At 42.4% G+C, this 20,167-nt stretch overlaps 2 protein-coding genes and 1 long non-coding RNA gene across 6 annotated transcripts in view; 2 read left to right on the top strand and 1 right to left on the bottom strand.

The window, feature by feature from the left end:
- Positions 1-3,247, bottom strand: part of LOC111561396 — a 166,661-nt gene extending 163,414 nt beyond the window's left edge. For all 4 annotated transcript variants that reach the window (XR_002743955.2, XR_002743953.2, XR_006600895.1 and 1 more), the window contains exon 1: positions 2,812-3,247. This is a non-coding gene — a long non-coding RNA (uncharacterized LOC111561396). The remainder of the gene's footprint in view (positions 1-2,811) is intronic.
- An 87-nt stretch (positions 3,248-3,334) lies between these two features.
- On the top strand, positions 3,335-5,304 carry MYF6 (myogenic factor 6). The gene is made up of 3 exons (XM_003989075.3): positions 3,335-3,948; positions 4,240-4,330; positions 4,572-5,304. The coding sequence occupies exons 1-3, from the start codon at positions 3,430-3,432 to the stop codon at positions 4,688-4,690; spliced, it is 729 nt and encodes a 242-aa protein (XP_003989124.1). The 5' UTR covers positions 3,335-3,429; the 3' UTR covers positions 4,691-5,304.
- A 7,050-nt stretch (positions 5,305-12,354) lies between these two features.
- On the top strand, positions 12,355-15,458 carry MYF5 (myogenic factor 5). The gene is made up of 3 exons (XM_003989076.4): positions 12,355-13,302; positions 14,112-14,187; positions 14,627-15,458. The coding sequence occupies exons 1-3, from the start codon at positions 12,802-12,804 to the stop codon at positions 14,815-14,817; spliced, it is 768 nt and encodes a 255-aa protein (XP_003989125.1). The 5' UTR covers positions 12,355-12,801; the 3' UTR covers positions 14,818-15,458.
- The last annotated feature ends 4,709 nt before the right edge of the window (positions 15,459-20,167 follow it).

The raw sequence follows: 20,167 nt of genomic DNA on the forward strand, positions 1-20,167 counted from the left end.
CATTTTATCACCAGCCTCGTTTCAGATTTTATTATGAATGAACTCTAGGCCCCCGATAAATAATTGATCTCTAATATGATTATTCTCTCATTGCTATTAATTTGTCCATAATTTTTAAAAACGTACTTGCACTATTTTAAGTTTGGAGGATTTCGGTTTACACAAACCTGTTTAGACCACTCGTCAAGGTCTGTGTCTCCCAAGTTCTGCTGGGAAATAATGCAATTGCAATTACAAGCATCTCATATTCTGTAAACAGTTTGAGTTCCAAGAGTTCACCAGTTAGTTGTTTGGAAGCATTGCGTATTTTCCCATTACCTAATCTAATAACGGGTGGTTATTTCCCAAGCTGGCATTTCCTTTTTCTCTCCTCGCACCTCCACCCCCCAGCCCCCAAAACAACAACAAAAAAAGGAAAAGGCTGTTTCAACTAAGGTGAACAAAGACACTAAATTTTATTGGCCAGAGTCCGAGAATGTTGGGAAAGGGGCTTTATAATTTAATAAGGAACAATTCAGTAGTAAAGTTTGCATTCATACAAAGACATGCCACCCCCTGTCTGGGAGGCTATTGATCAGCACCTCAAAGTCTTTTCTACTTTCTAGAATCTTCTCTCTCTACATTTTTAACTCACTGTTTCTCCAGGGACAACACTTGAATGAGGGAAAAATAAAAAAGGAAAGTGCGCCCTTTCACATTCTTTGGTAGATTCATGATGTGCAGACTCCCCCACATCTATCTGATACCGATTAAAATCAATAGTGACTAATAGTGAATGGTACCACCTTAACGTCACTTCCGTTATCCAGGCAACAAAATTCCTTACGTTTGCTATTGTTCTTATCTCATTTTTTGCCTATATCTAATTCCATTAATGAAAGTACTTTTATAGAATATGTGACATTTTTAAGGGATTGCACAATTTTAAAAACTTCATCACTACCTTTGAGAGTATGATATCTTTTGTCACTCTATCAATTTTATGGATAAAAAAACTGAGAATTTGAGCTGTAGGAGTTGACTAAGAATTCCCAAGCTAAAATGACTATAACATAAGGCTTGTGCACCCCAATTTGAGGGCTATTTCTCACCTTTTTTATCTTGGTCAATTCCACTCACCCTTCTAGATTCAAACTCCATGAGAAAAGGAATCATTTTTTACTGTTTTATGCTTACCCCAGGACACTATCTGGCAGTTAGTAGGTACCCCAAAAATGTTGAATAAATGAATTTTAGTTATTGTTATCTTAATAATCTTAGCAATAATGTTAAATACTTTTACTGGTTAAATATGACTTTTCAAATTGTCTTCACTTTATTAGATGCATCATACAGTGTGGTTAGGAGTAGAGGATAATTTTCCATAATGGATGTTAGACTATACCCTGACCTATTAGAGCCTCCAATCTGCTATCTTAACTGCTGATGTTAGCAACCAGCCCTGCTAGAAATAGGAGAAAATGTCACACACAAAAATAATGGCTTCTTCTTATTCTTCCCTGGGTTTCTTACCTTTCCAAAATCCTAAAAATGGTTCTAAAACTTGATAGGAAATTATTCAGCTGCATAATAACAAAACATAAAAACAGTCAAAAGTGTCGGAACGGAACACCCCAAGCCTATTACTCAACAGGAAGAGACTATGAAGAATTATCTTCTGGAATAAGCGACTTGACTAAAAATGTAGCTTGTTCCTACATTGTCTGACCATTGATCCCTTGTACTGTCTTCACTCTTTTCATTTACAGAATGAAGTCATAGTGAACATAGCCTATAATTATCCCTGCTTGGGGGTAAAATAAGAAGACCTTATGTTTCCATCTACTTTTTCAGGCACTGACTAGAAAGGCCAAAACCAAGGTCGACTGTCATCCCAAAGGCCATTTATAGGTGAAGGGTGTCCTACCAGAGCTCTGGGAGGGAAAAAGGAAAGGAAAGAGAAACAAAAAGAAAAGAATGCAATAATAATAGAGGGGGGAAAAAACCCTCTGCAATAGCTCTGCTTTATTGCCTTCATAAAAAATGGTCTTAGCCCTGTACACAGCCTTATGCTTTAAATGCTAACTAAGGCTCATCAAGCAACTAATAGAAGGCTATGTGCTTCACATGCATGATATCATTTGAGTCAGTCCTCAACAAAAATCTGTAAGACAACCACTGCTATCTTGAGGAAACCAAGAGCTAGTACTTGTCTATGTACACATAAACAGAAATTAACTTAGCTAGGACTTGAAGGGCTTTCTTTCCAATCTAGAACCCATGTATATCATCCTTATATTGTACTGCTTTCTCAACCGCCATACTTGTGTTCATTGGACCATGGCAAGCTGCAATTAAAATGTTTTACTTCCTTGCTTGTGCCTTGGTCACCACCTTTCTCATCTGAATCCTGACACTCCCTCGTGGTCTAGTGGTTAGGATTCGGTGCTCTCTCATCCCAATCCTATTTGGAGTCAATGTATATCAAGAATGTAAACTAACAAGCTATGAGCACAGTGTGCAGAACAGGAGCCGTAAGGAGGCACCTTGGAGTGGAGGGGGCCACATAGAATTCTGAAATACAAAGTAGCTATAGTGTGAGTCTTGTTTCCACTAAAACTGTTTTCAAAGAGAAGTGATTATATGTATTGCAACCCCACCCCTAGGCCCCACCCCTTACCTCATGGGTACCGCTACTCCACCATGGAGGGGTACAGAATTCAGAATTCCCCCAAAAAAGATAGCCGAGGAAGGAATCTGAGCACCCTCCAGCCACCCCTCCAGCTCCCAAATCATCTTACAGCCTTAGTAAAAGAGAGGAAAGAGATTTACCTGCTGCTATTGAGGCTGAAGCCTGAAAGTCATGTATAACCTTTGAAGGACTGTAATAGTTTTAATCACAGGAATGGCATCTTTTTGACAGGCAGGACAGAGAAAAGAGCTGAACCACTCTGCAAATACTAACCAGGCTATTTTGGAGCAATGGCTATTGCCTTTGAAATCTTTCATCATGGGTCTATACTTAGAATTCAGATGAGCCTGGGGGAGGGGAATGGAGCAGTGTTAATCCCCAGTTGTTTTGAAGTTGTCCTGTAAACAGGTTAGCATCTAAACTATCTTAAATGGAACCATTCAATGCCTTATTTAAATTGTAGGATTCTCTCCTAGTATTTTGTTTAACCTGTTCTGCATACAGATTGTCACATCGTCCTGGAGGTGACACTTCTCAGTTTTCTTTCAAACTAGATATTCTAGAGAGCGCTGGCTGGAATCACATTGGTAGACTGATGCTCCCTGACAGCTAAAAGTTGGATTGAGTTTCAGGAGCTACTATATATAAAGCTGGGGCGACTTATGTCACCGCACTAATTAAATGCCATCTGGGTGGTTCCTCTGGGTTTTTGAGCCCATCACCCAGTTCAGACCGAGTCAGAGGCCAAGGAGGAGAACATGATGATGGACCTTTTTGAAACTGGCTCCTATTTCTTCTACTTGGACGGGGAAAATGTTACCTTGCAGCCATTAGAAGTGGCAGAGGGCTCTCCTTTGTACCCAGGGAGTGATGGTACTTTGTCCCCCTGCCAGGACCAAATGCCCCCGGAAGCTGGGAGCGACAGCAGCGGAGAGGAACATGTCCTGGCGCCCCCAGGCCTGCAGCCTCCCCACTGCCCCGGCCAATGTCTGATCTGGGCTTGCAAGACGTGCAAAAGAAAATCTGCCCCCACTGACCGGCGGAAAGCTGCCACCCTGCGCGAGAGGAGGCGGCTAAAGAAAATCAACGAGGCCTTCGAGGCACTGAAGCGGCGGACTGTGGCCAACCCCAACCAGAGGCTGCCCAAGGTGGAGATTCTTCGGAGCGCCATCAGCTACATAGAGCGGCTGCAGGATCTGCTCCATCAGCTGGATCAACAGGAGAAAATGCAGGAGCTAGGGGTGGACCCCTTCAGCTACAGACCCAAGCAAGAGAATGTAAGCCCAGCTGCTGCCGGGGCAGGGGAACGCAAAGGCTGATTAGACGCTTTCCTTGGGGCCTTAACCTCCAGCTGCTGGGTCTCCGTTCCAGTTCCCGTTCCTCGCCCGCCCCTCCCGCTCCCTCTCGAATGAACCCCCAGTGACCCGTCCACTCGGGGTGCCTGCCACAGGCAGGAAATTCGTACCCGGCCCGAGGAAGCAGGGGAGACACCCCCACCAGGCTCCCCCACTCCCTCCCCGGAACCGACGTTTCTTTCCTAATCTTCTGCGGCCTTGGTTTTTCTCCAGCTGGAGGGTGCGGATTTCCTGCGCACCTGCAGCTCCCAGTGGCCAAGTGTTTCGGATCATTCCAGGGGGCTCGTGATAACTGCCAAGGAAGGTAAAGTAAAAGAAGGGCGCTGGGCTGTGCCGGAGAACACGCCGGGAGGGGGGCTGGGGTGAAAGGGTAGAAAGGGCTCGGAGCCTCGGCGCGGCGGGGACGCACCATGCAAGGGGCGAGCTCCTCGCGCGCGGCCACCGGGTCCTCCCGCACTGCCCGCGCGGCCTCGCGCCGCGCCCGGGGCTGCCTCGTCTTTCACTCCTTGGGTGCTATGCTTGTGTTTCTCTTTTTCTGCGCTCAGGAGGGGCAAGCATGGACTCGTCAGCCTCGAGTAGCCTTCGATGCCTTTCTTCCATCGTGGACAGCATTTCCTCAGAGGAACGCAAACTCCCCTGCGTGGAAGAGGTGGTGGAGAAGTAACTGGGAGCCGGAGTTTGGGATGCTCTCCACGCAGCGGCAAGATCCCACCCTCCCTCCTTCGCCTGATCCTTTAGACGGGGTCACATTACATTAATATTTAGGAACTCAGACCCACGAGTTTATGAAAGGGAAGGAGACATGTTCACAGAGAAACTTCTCAGAAACTGTCGTGCACGCTCACATGAAAAAGCCTCCGGCTTTGGGCTTTTACTTTTGGAACCGCGAGTGGCTTAGGTCTAGCAGCCTTACTTTGCTTTTGTTTGGTTAGTTGTGCAACATATTACTTTTATTACGGCGATCCTTTTGTGCCATGTTCAAAAGAAGTTCATTCCTGTCCGAAGCAAAGTGGGAACGTTGCATCTAAATGTTAGTGGTACTGAATGTATTTTTGTAAATAATCTTAGTACTTTCATTTTTTATGTAAACCCAAGAAGTAATATTTTAAATGTGGAGTGACGGATTGCATATAAAAATGTGCGAGGATCCTGATACCGTAATATTAAAAAATGAGTTTCTTTCTGAACAAAGTTGGTCCTAATTTGATTGAACTGAAAAGTATGCTTGGGACTATGTGCACATAAATAAAGAGAAGCCCTATTTTAATTTAGATGCCACACCACCCCATTTATTTGGATGTTTTCTTAAAAGCTGATTTAAAGGGAGGAAAACATTGTTTTCCTATGTCTGAATTAAACTGTTCACCTTTCTATCTCATATAGACCAACACTTGTGGTTAAAAGTGAAGAATATTCAGAAGGAATCGGCCCTTTTTCCTTTTATCAGCATTTCCCCCCCATGTTTTAACTGTCCTATATGTGGAGATCTGGGGGAGATTAACTTACCCAAAGTTAATTGCTGAATTTTCAATCCAGTAAAATCTCACTGTTGCAAAAAATAGCCACACAAAAACTCTGATTTGCCTCAAAAGATCGTTAGCTAATTTAGTCCAAATTACTGTCCCTCCTTGACTTTCCAGGCCCCGCCCTTCATGGAGAAAAGTGCATCCGGGGTACCCATGCCTGGCACGGGCCTCCCAGCCTCCCTAGTTTTCTTGAACCAGACTGGTGGTTAGAAGACTGGAATATATCCTCGAGGCCCCGTGTGGCTCGAGTTTGTTTTGCAAATAGAAAGATAAAAGAAGGGAACAATCTGTCTCTTGAGGTGGGGGAGGCCTCTCTGAAGGACAGGTTGCTCCAAGAGAGGGAAGGGTTAAATGGTTGAGGGCAAAAGACAACAACAACACACATGAAACCTCTTAGCTGGACCAAATAGCAAAGCCCCAGAGAGTCTTGAAGCCCCAGGAGCTCCTCACTGCCGGGATTTTACAACGTGTGCCAGGTTTGTTTATCCTGTAACTTCAGGAAGAAACGACCACCAAGAATCACAGTGGGAAGTGAAGCCGAGGAGAGGGCCAAGCCGTTTCTTTGGAATTGCTACTTCTTGCATTCTGTAAATGCCACCTCCCTCCAGCACCCATCTCCACACTTAACTTCTTCCCTCTTTTTCCCTACAGCTAGCCTAAATTTACAAATGCGAAAATCAAATCCTATTCAATATTTTCCAACCCAACCTTGCTTCCTAACTACAGTCTGGACATTCCTGTTGCACACCACAGAAGTTCCAGATACCGCCACAGACAGCGCCCCCTGCAGGCATGGAGCGGTATCTTGCCCCTTTTCTGGCTCCAAGGGCCTCTCCAAGTCATGGTTACTCTGTCTTCTGAGCACCTGGATAATTTTAGTTTCTCCTAGAATACGTGTAAAGTGCAGGAAGGTTCATAGAGGAAACTGACACTGATATATAATCTCTCCCAGAGGTTTGGGAAAAGCAGGTGGGAGTGTTCCTGGATGCAAACGGCTGAGTCTCTGTGGGCACTGACTACCTAGATTCAATCCAGGCTGCTACTGTGTAGCCTTGGGCTATCCCAGCCCCTCTCTTCTCGTTTTCTCATTTATAAAATAATTGTGACAACAATAATAGTGCCTAACTGCGGGTGTGAAGATTTCACTGAGGTGACACACAATCAAGGGCTTGCTTAGCCAAAGCAGAGCACCAAATAAATACTAAACGTCGGCCCTCTTTATTTTTCATTAGTAAATCTAAATTGACCATCAGGAGGCTTCTCTTCCACCGAAAGCCACAGTTCCTTCAGTTACTGTTTCCTACCTTGCAGGCGCTATTTGGGGAAAGTATTAATAACACTGAAATCAGCAATATGAATGACTCATTCTTAGTATTTTACATATTGACTCATAATCCTACAACTACTACAACTACTTGTGGGAGACAAACTGTTATTTCTTTTGAGAAAAGGATTCTTTGGAACAGAGATGTTCTTGTATTTTAAGTGTAGAGCCAGAGCTTGGAGCCAGAACCTATCAGGGGCTTCCAGCCTGATCTCTCAATCCCCCTGCACCCTGAAAGAAAAGCCTTGGAAAATAAGAAAGAACATTTATGGTCTAGAATAATTGGTTCTCTTCAACAATTGTTTTCCAAACATTCTTTCTCAAGAGTGATTAGCTAGTGAACCCCAAATTAGGGCAGTAATTGAATTAGAGGTAAGCGGTAAAGTATTTCAAATTATCCAATCAGAACATGTATGAATATGAATATATCTTGGTGGTTAGTATATCCATTAGCCATGCTTATTATGTATCTATGATTTTTTCTTCCTGGGAATCAATACAGATTTTTCCTTCAAGTGTGTGTCTATATGTGTATGTATACATATATACATACACATATAGACACATACATACATACATATATAGACACATACTATGTATATACACATCACATATTATATATAAAATATAATAAAGATGTGTCTAAAATATAGGTATGTATATGTGCTACAGAGTCATGCCACAACTGAAAGCAAATATCATAAATGACCAGGTGCACTAATTTACTTTATGACTGCACATATAGTTATAATAAGATCTGTGTTATAAACTGTTTAGCAGCAGAATGCTTTTTATCAATTCATGGGCTTTATTTGCTGATGGATTTTATTTAGTCTTTGCAAACCCAATCTTCTCTATCTCTCCTCGCTAGGTAACTTGAGAAATTGTTTGGAATAAGTTTTGCCTATAGAGGTCTTTTCGTTAAATAGAGCAAATATTTCCCAAAGACTTCATGTGACCTCTACTGCTATAGCTGACATATTAGGCTTTCCAATGAAATCCTTGGTGTGTTTGCAATTAAGGTGTTTTCATTTGATATTAATGATGATAATCTTTACTAAGGCCAAAGCCAAAACAAACAGGGCCATGGAAGCAGAAAATCAAGATATAATAACTTGGTAAAGATAAGCAATTGGGGATTTAAACACAGCCTCTTTCCAGAGGTAGGCATAAAGTTATCAAATATTTTTAAAATGAGTGATTTTCTTTTTTATATTACCCGAGAAATAATTTGCAAAAGGCCAAATGTCAGCTTTTTCAAACTAACTTTAATTGTCACACCTGGATCATTGAATTCCAGCCCTGAACATAGTTGAAATTCACTTATGTCTAATGGACTCATTTGCATATATATTTTTTTCAGAGCCCTTCAGACGTATGGGGGACGGGAGCATGGTGCTGGAACTCAGTGTTCTCCACTACCATTGAGGCTGCAGAAAAGTCTTGGGTTACTCAAGTGAACTCTCTCCTTACTGAGACATTTTTGACTCAAAGTTACAATTTCTCCATTGGTGCTTTTCTCTTAGCACCATATATATATATATATATATATATATATATACACCATATATATATATATATACACACACACACCATATATATATATATATATATATATATATATATATATAATCATTTATCTCAAAATTCTCCTCCCAGAACACCCTGTCTGGGAAAAAAATATTTTAAAAATATTCATCTTTAAACTTTGAAATATCTCATTTCCTAATCTAATGCATTAGTAAATTAGGAATAATATGGTGCTTCCTCAAAGAGCCAAGCCATCAAGACATTTCTCCAACAAAAGATGACGCTCAGTCCTAGAGGTTTTGTTCTGAAAAAGAGATTTTTGGCAAGCCTAGTTCAGAGTCGGCCTGTGAGATAGAATGGCTCTGCCATGTGCTGCTGAAACAGAGATAATGCTGCAGGAACTGGCTCCTTTCTCTACTCTCAAAACTGCTCAAAGTCCCTCCGGTGGGCCTTTGATCTCTCCTGGGAGTCTTCGAATTCAAGCAGAGGCCAATGTCTTCCTCAGCTGTCTTCTCCACAAATTCTTCCAGCAGCTTTGGCAGGTACTAATGTGTTTACTTAGGTGTGCCTGGTTCCCAGAGCTAATAGCAGTTTGAAATTGTTTAGCACATTGTGAAGTCATATATGATAAGCACAAATCTTTAGAACAACTAGAGGTGTCCAGGAGTTGTTAAGGGTCTCAGAGGCAGAAGTGAATTGAAATGGACTTATCTTTCGATGTATATTTGGTTTCTTCCAGTGAGAGAAGCATGGAGAATTTTCAATAATGCAGAATTCCTAGGGCAGGCAAAATTTACTAGGAAAGGAAGCTCTGAGCATTGTTTCGCTGGTGGGGTCTGTCCATCAGCACTAGGATTGTTGCCATAATACTTAAACTAAAATAAGTTCTTAAAAAAAAAAAAGACTGGTGTTTACTTAAAGGTCTATGCAATTAAAACCTACTAAATCTAAATTGTAAGAAAATCAAGCATGCATTTATTTTCCTGCAGAATGTCAAGTGGAAAAAAAATTAATAATCTATATACTTCACTAGAACCTTGGGTGGCATACATTTATAATACCATGCATGGCTTAATTTTCTTCCCTTCTGTAAGGTTTTTACCTTTCTGTAAAACTGTAAGGTTTTCCTTGGTTACTTGGTTACTTGGTTATGTAGTAAATTAATGGACTCTTCCTCTGCACCTAAAAAATCCACTTCACTGACGACTGGAAAACAGATTGTGTTTTTACTCTTTTCTATGAGGAACAAAAGTCAGTCTAGTCTGATTTTGAGAAAGAGCACCCAATCAGTAGAAGATCTCTTAAGTGATTTTTTTAAATTTTTTTTCATACTTCTTTGTTCAGTTTCCCCACTCGAGAACTTGTTTTTCTCTGTGTGGCTCACCCACTTTCTCATTTTCTCTTACACGATGTCCCAGCAGAACCTCTCCTGAACTGGGGGACCCCAGCCGTCTATCTGTCAAGCCCTGGCTTCCTTCCCTCTTCGGATACTGTCCCGGGTTTTGGGGGTTTAGTTTTTGGTTTGGTTCCTCTCTCCTTCGCCTCTCGCCATTGACAGCAGCTTAAACGTTTTGTGTCATTTTTTACTTTGGTTTTTGATATCCTATTTTCAGCGCTTGAGTCCCAAGGGTCCTCAACCCCGGACCCCGTTCTCCCCCCGCAGCCCCCCCACCCCACCCCCCCAGTAAGTCCCATTAAGCCGCCGGGCGCTAGTGTTTTCGCGGCTTCTTTAGTTCCACTCGCCCGCGGCACTCTGGTAAATTTGTTTTGAGATCACCTTACCAAAGACAGCCCTAACCTCTGAAACTACCGTTACTGACAGAGCCTCCTGAGTGACAGCATCTTCCCAGGCCCCGAGCTGAGGGAGAGACGTCAGGGACCCAGCCTTTGCGAGTTTCTGCTCTGGAGCTCCAAGCGTACTCACTGAGCCGGCATTGACCTAAGAAAACCAACAAAATTCACCTCTAGAAGCGCAAGGTCTAGAGAGCTGGATGTTCGGTTCCAATCCTGTGTGCCCTGGGGCAAACTACCGACCCCCTGAGCTTCCGTTAGCGTCTTTTAAAAATGGATCTAACAAATAATTCCCACAGAGTCGTCGAAAGTAGCCAATGAATGAACGCAAGGAAAGGGTTGAGAACAGTGCTTGGCAAAGACAAAAGTCTTGATAAAGTGTTTGCTACAAACATCCCACGCGGAGGGATTAGGGACAAAGCACACGCGTGGTGTGAAGAAATCACCTGACAGGTGGGAGATCTTCCACTTAAACCCTGAGGTGCAAGTTGATTTGTGCCCAAATCTGCACATAACGTCGGTACCACATAGCCAAAGAAAGTGCCAGTATTGCTGCTGGCCACAACCTCTGTGACTTGGCTGAGAATTCCTGGGTGAGGTTATCTCCCCACTACTGTATTTCAGAGGTAGCAATGTGTATGCATTCCAATGTTTCCACCGGTGTGGATGGTCTTCAGTCCTTTAGGAACTTGACTCTTTCATCTAGTACAGCCCTTGGTACCCGCACTCATTTCAAAGGCATCCACTTGTTGATAGTGCTAAATAAGTTGCAGATGGATTTTCCACTGGCCAATTAAGCAGCCCCTTGGTGTGAAAGGGACCTTGATTTTCAGGGGGGAGTGGGGGGAGGGTGGTGTCTCTGTCTTATGGTTGAATGAACGTGGAAAAGGTGGCAGAGCCCTGCACCATGAAGCTAACCGTAGTGACTGTCACTCTACTGCCCGTATTTTTCAGAGACTTCACTTTGGAGAGCAGATCTCACCCAGAAAAAGCACTTCTCTGAATCCTGAAGATATGGGATTAGCCAGCCAGGGTTGCTTGAGGAAAATAATGTTATTTAAAAGTAATAGAAGAAAGCACCCCTCTCCATCACTTTGGTGCCACGACACTTACTGGACTGGATGGCTGAACATGGAGATGAGAACAGTCCCTCCTATTTCAATGGGGCTGCAAGCCTTGGTCCAAAACTGCAGACTACTTAAGACCACTAAGACCTTAAGTGATGGTTTTTCTTGTACATAAACAGCACCGTCCCCTTCTGCCCCTACTCCAAGGCATCTGGAAGTTGGTTAAGGGTGGAGGGGCAATGGGAACAGCCGATTAATAAATAGATTCATTCTCACCTAAATGGCAGCCCTCCCCTCTCTTCTTCTACCCACCAAAGTTTCAAAGCCCCTGCTGCGATTGCTTTTTTGGAAGGCTTTTGTCGCCCAAGTGTATGAAGTTGCTCAAGGTCTGAACTGGAAATTTTACACGGGCGGAGAAGGATTGCTGTGCCGGCAGCTGGGATGCATCTGTAACGGTGTTAGTTCGCCTGAAAGCAGAAAATTAGCGACCCCAAAGCCCAGCTTGGCTGTTTAGTCTGTCGAAATGGCAGGGCGGAGCAGAAAGAGGAGGAAGGAAACGCGTGCCCCTGGAAAGAGAGGTCGCCGTCCAAAACGCACTTTCTTCGAATACAAATCACAGAAGTATAGTCAATGTGGATCTTTGGCTGGCTCAGGGTCTAGCAAAGGCCTGGTAGGAAGGATGAGGCGCTCAGTAAACACGTGCAGAAGGGGGAAGGAAGGGAAGACTGTTCCTGGGCACCTGGCCCTTGAGCCCACCTCCTTTCAGATGAACAGACAGGTAGAGAGCCCTGTCTGGAAAAAAGGAACCTCCCTGCCCACCCTTCAATAACATAGAGCCTATAAAGTGACCATCTGATCAGAGCAGATTTTTAAAAATCTAGACTCACATGATTGAAAGTGTCGCTTCAAGTTTTTAGCACCCGTTATTCAATCCACACACTGAAAAAATTCCCGAGATAATGAAAGTTCATGTAGAAACAAACACCTAAAAATAAGGTAATTCCTCACGTCCAAGTTTGGGAAGGCAGCTCGGCTTTTGAGGTCAGCTGACAGTGGGGAGTTTTATTTATTGATTTTTTTTTTTTTTTATGTGGGAGCAATTCAGTGACACTGTTTAAGTGATCCCTTGGTTTCAGTAGTCTAGAGAGTGCGAGTGAGCCGGTTGGGGAGCGATCCCCCTCACCCCCTCCCCGGCAGAAATGCAGTAAAACCATTAGCGTCAAAAGGGGCTGTAAACAGCAAATTGTCTCTAGAGAAAAGGCGGAGGTTTGCCCAGACAGCCCCTGCGGGGGTTGTGGTGGGATATGCTAATACTGCCTGGCCACTGGGGCCGGCCTCCCTCCCCCAAGAATATATAAAGAGCCCCAACCCCAGCACATCCGACCCAGGCCGCCAGGCGTTTGCCCTTGTTAATTACCAGAGAAACCGACCAGGGAGCTCCGCCGGGGATTTGCAGGCCCGCCTCGGCGCCAGGCTCTCGGTTCTCCCCGGTCTCTCTCGCTGCTGTCCAGGTGCACCACTTGCTTCACCGCGGAGGATGGAGGTGATGGATGGCTGCCAGTTCTCACCTTCCGAGTACTTCTATGATGGCTCCTGCATCCCGTCCCCCGAGGGCGAGTTCGGGGATGAGTTTGAGCCCCGAGGGGCTGCCTTCGGGGCGCATAAACCAGAGCTGCAAGGCTCAGACGAGGACGAGCACGTGCGAGCACCTACAGGCCACCACCAGGCCGGCCACTGCCTCATGTGGGCTTGCAAAGCATGCAAGAGAAAGTCTACCACCATGGATCGGCGGAAGGCTGCCACCATGCGCGAGAGGAGACGCCTGAAGAAGGTCAACCAGGCTTTCGAGACGCTTAAGAGGTGCACCACGACCAACCCCAACCAGAGGCTGCCCAAGGTGGAGATCCTCAGGAATGCCATCCGCTACATCGAGAGCCTGCAGGAGCTGCTGAGGGAGCAGGTGGAGAACTACTACAGCCTGCCGGGTCAGAGTTGCTCTGAGCCCACCAGCCCCACCTCCAATTGCTCTGACGGCATGGTAAGAGATAGCACTGGTCAGCCCAGTCTTTTCCAAAAATTCTTACGTCTCCTTTAAACCAGGTGAGGCCACAAAATATTCAATGGTTATTGGTGGATAGGGGTGGGGAAGCCAGAAGAGAGGTGCCCCATTTAGAAAGATGCCGGAAACAGCTGTTGAACAGGACTTTAGTTGGACTTCCTCCCAGGTTCTAGGTGAACATTGTAGGGAAGGGTTGTCATATGAGATGGGTGGTTGCAAATGATCAATAACCTGTCTTCCCCATTGCTCAGTTTCTTTTTTATAAACTATGCCACATGTAGAACCCACCATACACAAATATCTAAAGGCAATTGTCTGAAGTTCCCACTGCCCCAGAGGTTGTAATTAAATGACGAAATGGAGAGAAATGCCCACATGGCCCCAGCCCCTGCTCCACTGAGGCCTGGCTGGAAAGGGATGTTGATGCATTCTTTTCAGAGGGCGTTTGTGCCATTGCTGCCAGGTTTTAATGTGTTTTTGCCCTGGGAAAGTGTTCTCTCCCTGAATTAGTGTGGCTTCCTTCTACTCCAATCCATTTTGCATGGTTAACCCAATGCACATTGCTGCTGAATTCCACCCCCTCCCTCTTCCCTTTGCTGCTGCTCTCCTCTTCTTCAAGCACAGAGATTGACCTCAGCGCCCTTACAATTCGGCTCCTGAATCCAGGCAATGAAGGTGGTTGAGAGTGGTCAGTTTGCAGAGCTGGTGGTCAAGAACAACCTCACTCTAGCTCAGAGCATCTTTTGCCAAGACCTGAAAACAAACTTCCTTTGTGTTTTGCATTATAGCCCGAGTGTAACAGCCCTGTCTGGTCCAGAAAGAGCAGCAGTTTTGACAACATCTATTGTCCTGATGTACCGAATGGTAAGAAGTGCGACTTAAGATGAGTTAAAAAAAACAAACAAACAAAAAAACTGACAAACAAAAAAACAGTTCAATGTCACAGTTCAGCCTCTCAAAGCAGAGTCTGGTCTTCCAGGCTGTGCTGGGGAAGGAATAGGAGGGATGGTTCTCATGGGGAGGTTTTGGTGCAGCAAATTCAATACTTATCTTTTGTCCAAAATCCCTCTAACAGATTCACACACATGTGCACTTTTGCTTGAAATTTAACTGGGAGGCTTCTCCACTCCCTGTGTTCATCTCCATGAATTGTTAGATATTTATTGCAAATTTCTCCATCAGGCTTTCTATGACCACCTGACCTCTGGGTGTCAAAGTTGCTGACCTATAGTTTAAGGGGCTATGTAAGCAAGTGTCTCTATTTGGGATTTTTTTTTTAATGGTTTTCTCCTTGTATCCTTAGTATACGCCACAGATAAAAGCACCTTATCCAGCTTGGATTGTTTATCCAGCATAGTGGATCGAATCGCCAACTCAGAGCAACCTGGAGTGCTTCTCCAGGACCCAGCCTCTCCCTCCCTAGTTGCCAGCACGGATTCACAGCCTGCAACTCCGGGGGCCTCTAGTTCCAGGCTCATTTATCATGTGCTATGAACTGAAAATGTAGTCTAGATCAGTTCTATGAGGAGGGCCTACTATACAGGAGGAAGGAAGCCCAAAAAGGTCAAAAGCAAGACAACTTGTATATAAAGATTTCCTCGCAGTTGTAAATTTGTAAATATTATTTTGCCACTTTATAAGAAAGTGTATTTAACTAAAAAAAATCACCATTGCAATTAATACTTTATTTCCTTTATCCTTCTCCTCCTCCTTTTCCTCCTCCTTCTACTTTACCACCTTCTTTGCTTTAGAGATATAGTTCCAATAATATTTTTTCTGATAGGGGGCAATTCATTGAAGGTAGCTTGTTGCAATGCTTAACTTATATTTTTTATAAATATTGCTTATCAAAATATTATGTCTGCTGTTAGATCTTTATTTTTTTTCTTTAAAACATTAGAACATCTGGAAATCAGTTACAGGAACCTTTAAATATATTTAACTTTTGTTTTTCTTATTAACCCTTTGGTGATATTGTATTAAATAAAAACATAATGATACTGCCTAGTGGTATATATTTTGATCTTATAAGGAATGCTTCTTTCTAATGTAAGCACAAAATAGTACTTTGTGGATAGTTTCAAGATATATGAAATTTTGGAAATTCCACCATAAATAAAATGGCTTAAATGAAATATTTTTGTTCATGTTTAACACAACAACAACACAAAACACCCCTAATGGAATTAGCAGTCACTGACATGAGATCTTTTAATGGGTGCGGGGTGTGAAAATACCAAAATAGTTGGCTTTGTGGATACATTTGAATGTTTACCATCTCATAGACACAATTTAGGGCCTGTTGATGTCACAAGTGAAGAGAACATTTCTATTTTAATTAGATTTTAAGGGAGGCCACTAAATACAATGTTTCCTTTATATTAAGACTGTGCCACATAATGTCAAATTGTGTGTGTATGGAGGGAAAGTTGTTCAGGACAAGACTACTTGTTTAAGTGACAAGAGTGAACAACGTTACATCATTTTAACACCTAGAAAACCTTAGAAATCATGAATCAGATCATATTTACTTTATCTACTTGCCTGAAAATATCTTGATACATTAATATGTTAATATTGTCAATAGAATATTTAAAAGTATTGATCTGATCTTTTTTTCTATTGTTAAGTTCTGGAATAAGAAAACTTATGGGACACCTGGGTGGCTCAGACCGTTAAGCAGCCGACTTTGGCTCAGGCCATGATTTCACAGTTCGTCAGTTCGAGCCCCACGTCAGGCTCTGCTTTGACAGCTCTGAGCCTTTGCTCCTTTGCTTCAGATTTTGTGTCCCCCTCCCGCTGCCCCTCTCCTGCTTGAGCTCCCTCTCCCTCTCTCAAATATAAGTAAATAAACATTTAAAGAAGAAAAAAAAGAAAACTGACACAAACTACAGTAAAGTGAAGCAGACTGCAATTGGCTTCTGTCTTTCCCAGCCTTTTTGATTTTATTCATCATCGTGTGTGTGTGTGTGTGTGTGTGTATGGTGCACATGCATTTTTAGTGTTCATCACTTTAAATATCCTTTAGCAAGAATTGAAATAAAAAAAAAAACAGAGCAACTAAGTGGAAAATGAGGTTGAGACAATCATTGAGATAATTCTCACAAGTTTACCATGGAGAGAGATAAAAAAGAAATATCCTTAAAACCTCTAAAGTAACTGTTCACAGAGAAAAGAGATAATTGCTTCACCCTCTAATTTGTACTTTTGTTTAAAATTGCTAAGGGTGTGGTTGCATATAGTAATCAACTGGACTCCTTGCTAGAGCCTGGCAATTATACTCTACTCAGAAAGGTTTTCCCTTGTTTCTGATATGATTTTTCTTGCACTTGTCCAGCCATGAGGCTTAAAAGAATGGAAATAGTTCCATAGAGGGAGAGGAAAAGGGCTGAGTTCAGAAAATAATGTAGCCACCTGTCACCATGAGCATCATGCCCTGATATGGATGCTGACTTTTAGCACACAGGTAACTCTTTCCTCACCCTTGGTTTCGGGGGTGTGGGGATTTAAGGTGAAGAGAATTCAAGAAGGTATGGTAGATACATATGCATGGTTTCAGTATAAGTTTGAGTTATATCATTGGACACTGCGGTAGTTCCCTCTCTTTCTTATACTTCTGGGGAGAGGTTGGATATTTGTTGTTGTTTTCAGTAGAATTAGAATAAAAGGAACCAACCAAAGATTGATTTGGGTTTTTTTTTAAGTTCAATTTTAAGACACATTGCCATCCCCTGTTCCATTTAGTAAAAGCAAGCAGAGAACATCATGGAATTTTAATTCAAGAGAATGAAAATGAACTTTCTTTCTCACCGAACTCTAATTACTTCTATAACTTGTTAGTGTTTTTGATACTCTCAGTGAAAATTATAATGCTTCCAAATGTTTAGTTTTCTAGTGGTCTGGATTTCATAATACTCTGCATGCCAGATCGCTCAATTATTCTCATTTCCAGTGTACTAACATCGAAGGCTGGTGTCTACTCAGCAAACAACTTGGCACAACATATCGTATACAGTCATATGTACTTTTTTTGACAAAAGACCTTCAAGGATGGGGTCTCCAGTAGTCCAGACCCAGAGAAGTCTCTTCTCTGAGAAGGGGGGGGGGGCAGGGAGAGTGAAAAGTGACTCTGGCAACATATTCCAGCAAGGATAGGATTTTGCCATGGCTAAGTCCCCAAGAATGAAAAGTTGGGCTGTCACTGACCTTTTATCAGATCACCCATCTCAGCTGGTGGGAAAATACAACCAGCAGTCAAATTTCTAGAAGTTAGGAGAATGTTCCTTTTACTATCTGCAAACCTGTTGGGGAGGAGCTTCTCAGGAAATCAGAGTCAAAAGGAGACTCCTTTCTCCTCATGCCTGAAAACACAAGCTTACTGGGCTACGTAGGAAAACTGTGGGGAGTGAGGTTATGGCAACTGGAAAGTGCTATTTGGAAGTAAACTGCTATATGAGTCAAGGGGTCTTGATGTCTTGATTGCCCCTGTTTTCTTGTTTGTTTGGTTGTTTAATTTAAATCCAAATTAGTTAACATAGAGGGTAATAGTGATTTCAGGAGTAGAATGTAGTGATTCATCACTTGCATATAACATCCAGTGCTCACCCCAACAAGTGCCCCTGTTGTTTATTTTGTTTTGTTTTGTTTTTTTATTTTCTCATTTGAAAGATGCAAGTCAGATAAAAATTAGTGGCTATGTTATACCCACAAGTTCTTCTTTAAGATGGCATTCCTACAAATACTTAATCTGAGAGTGTTTTTTTTTCCTGAAATTCTCTTTTTGGGGTTATAACAGTTACTAGATTAAAGTAGTAATTTAATTCCATCACTTTCAGAGGTGGTATTTCTGGGGACGATATTAGAGCACAGCTATTTGTAACTTCTGAAAGGCCCTGCTGAAGTGGCAAAGTAACCCCATGAAAATATCACCACTGAATGTTTCCACATTATCACAAAAAGCATAGAACACTAGGTGTATTTCCTTTAAGAATTCTGATTACAGATATTTTAGTTGACTAGTGATTTAGTTGTTTAATATGGTGCATTTGTTGAGCAAAGGATCTAGTATTTAAAGTCTAAACCAGGTCTAGCATGATTAATGTATTGCTCTCTTTTCAATTTTTACTTGCCATATCTGTAAAATGGGCTAAATGATGATTACAAATAGTTACTATTAACATTATTATAGTGTTAAAATCCTACAAAATAATTCTTCATAAGGAGGAAAATAAGCCAAATTGTATCTCCATTTATGCTACTTAATTCAGTTCATTATTGATTAAGTGGGCACTAATGATAAAGCAGCAACTAGTAATTATGAAGTACTTATCATTATGCAAATAAGGAAATTGAGGCTAAGGAGTTTAATAATTTGCCTAAGAACACTCTATTTGGACTGGCTAATTAGGCTCCTTCACAGTGTATGTTCCAGGAGGCTCAGGCAGAGGTTACAAATCTTCTTAGGACATAGCACTCCAAGTCCCAGAGCATTCTTCTGGTCAAGGAAGCTACTGACGCCAGTCCAGAACCATTGAGAAGCAAATTAAACTCTACTTTTCAGTGGAAGAAATAGGAATGGATTTGTAGCCACATTTAATCTAACACGCAGACAGTATATAATTTATCTCTCTATTTTTTCACTTTTCACCTATTTTACCCATTCATTATAATCTGGCTCTGCTTCTATCCTTATCCATGGTCAAAACAACTTTCGAGGCAATTGACTGTTCCTATTCTGGGCAAGTTTATACCTGCAACCCAGATGTCACTTAACATCTCTTTAATGTCTCAGTGGCACTTCCAACTAAACATGTTCCAAATTCAACTCATGGTATTCCACCTCTCTGTCTACCTCTTAACCTGGCTCCCTTTCGGCATTGACTGTCTCAGTGAATGGTATCACCAAGTTTCTAAACGTGAAACTTAGGACATACTCCTGATACATCAATCTCCCTTAACCTCTTGTCTCATTCATTACAAAATCCTATAGATTTATTCTCCTAAATATCTCTCAAATCTCTATCCTCAATCAAAACTGTGGTTATCATTATCCATAAATATCGTAAGATCCTCTTAATCTGTCTCCTCACCCCATATTTTCTCTGGATCTTCCACTTCTGGACACAGCATCTAAGGTTGTCTTTGGGGATTGTCCCTTTCTTTTTCTCAGGCCACGTGGCTCAGGTAGGAGTGACTGTACCAAGTGACTCTAGAAGCGATCAAGTAATTCAGGATTGACTATGAGTATGTCCTCTTCTTTGGACATAATGATTGTCTCATGGACCAAGTTGTTCATGAGGTGTCAATCCTAGGATATTTGCTGGATTGATAAGGGGGAAAAAGTTCACTTTCTGCTAGGATGAGAATCATAAGATTGTTTTACTCTAGATTTCCAGCTACCATTTCATCCCCAAGAAAGAAAATTCTGTCTAAAAATGAAGCCAACATAGTAGAAAGCCAAGCTGTGGTTGTAGTGCAAGAGATATATTCCAGAAAGCATTATTAAGTATCTGGATCCCAAAATACCTGAATATCTGCTCTTGGCCATGCATTATAGTTTTGGAGCCAACAAGTGATCTTTTCCCTTAAACCAATATAAGTGGGAACTTTGTTAACTGAAAGAATCCTGCATAATATCACTTTTTGATCTTCTCCACCTGTTCCAGCCAGAGCCATCATCTCAGAATCTTCATCTGATCATGCCAGCCACCCCATTTCCCCTCAGCTTATTTCCCATAGGTTAACAACAGACCAAACTTAATGGGACCCTCACGTTCTGGATGTCTGCTCTCTATCTATACCTCTAGCATTACCTCTTTATAGAGGTAATGTCAAGTCCCTGCTC

Source organism: Felis catus, chromosome B4 (assembly GCF_018350175.1).
Source record: "Felis catus isolate Fca126 chromosome B4, F.catus_Fca126_mat1.0, whole genome shotgun sequence".
Classification (NCBI taxonomy): domain Eukaryota; kingdom Metazoa; phylum Chordata; class Mammalia; order Carnivora; family Felidae; genus Felis; species Felis catus.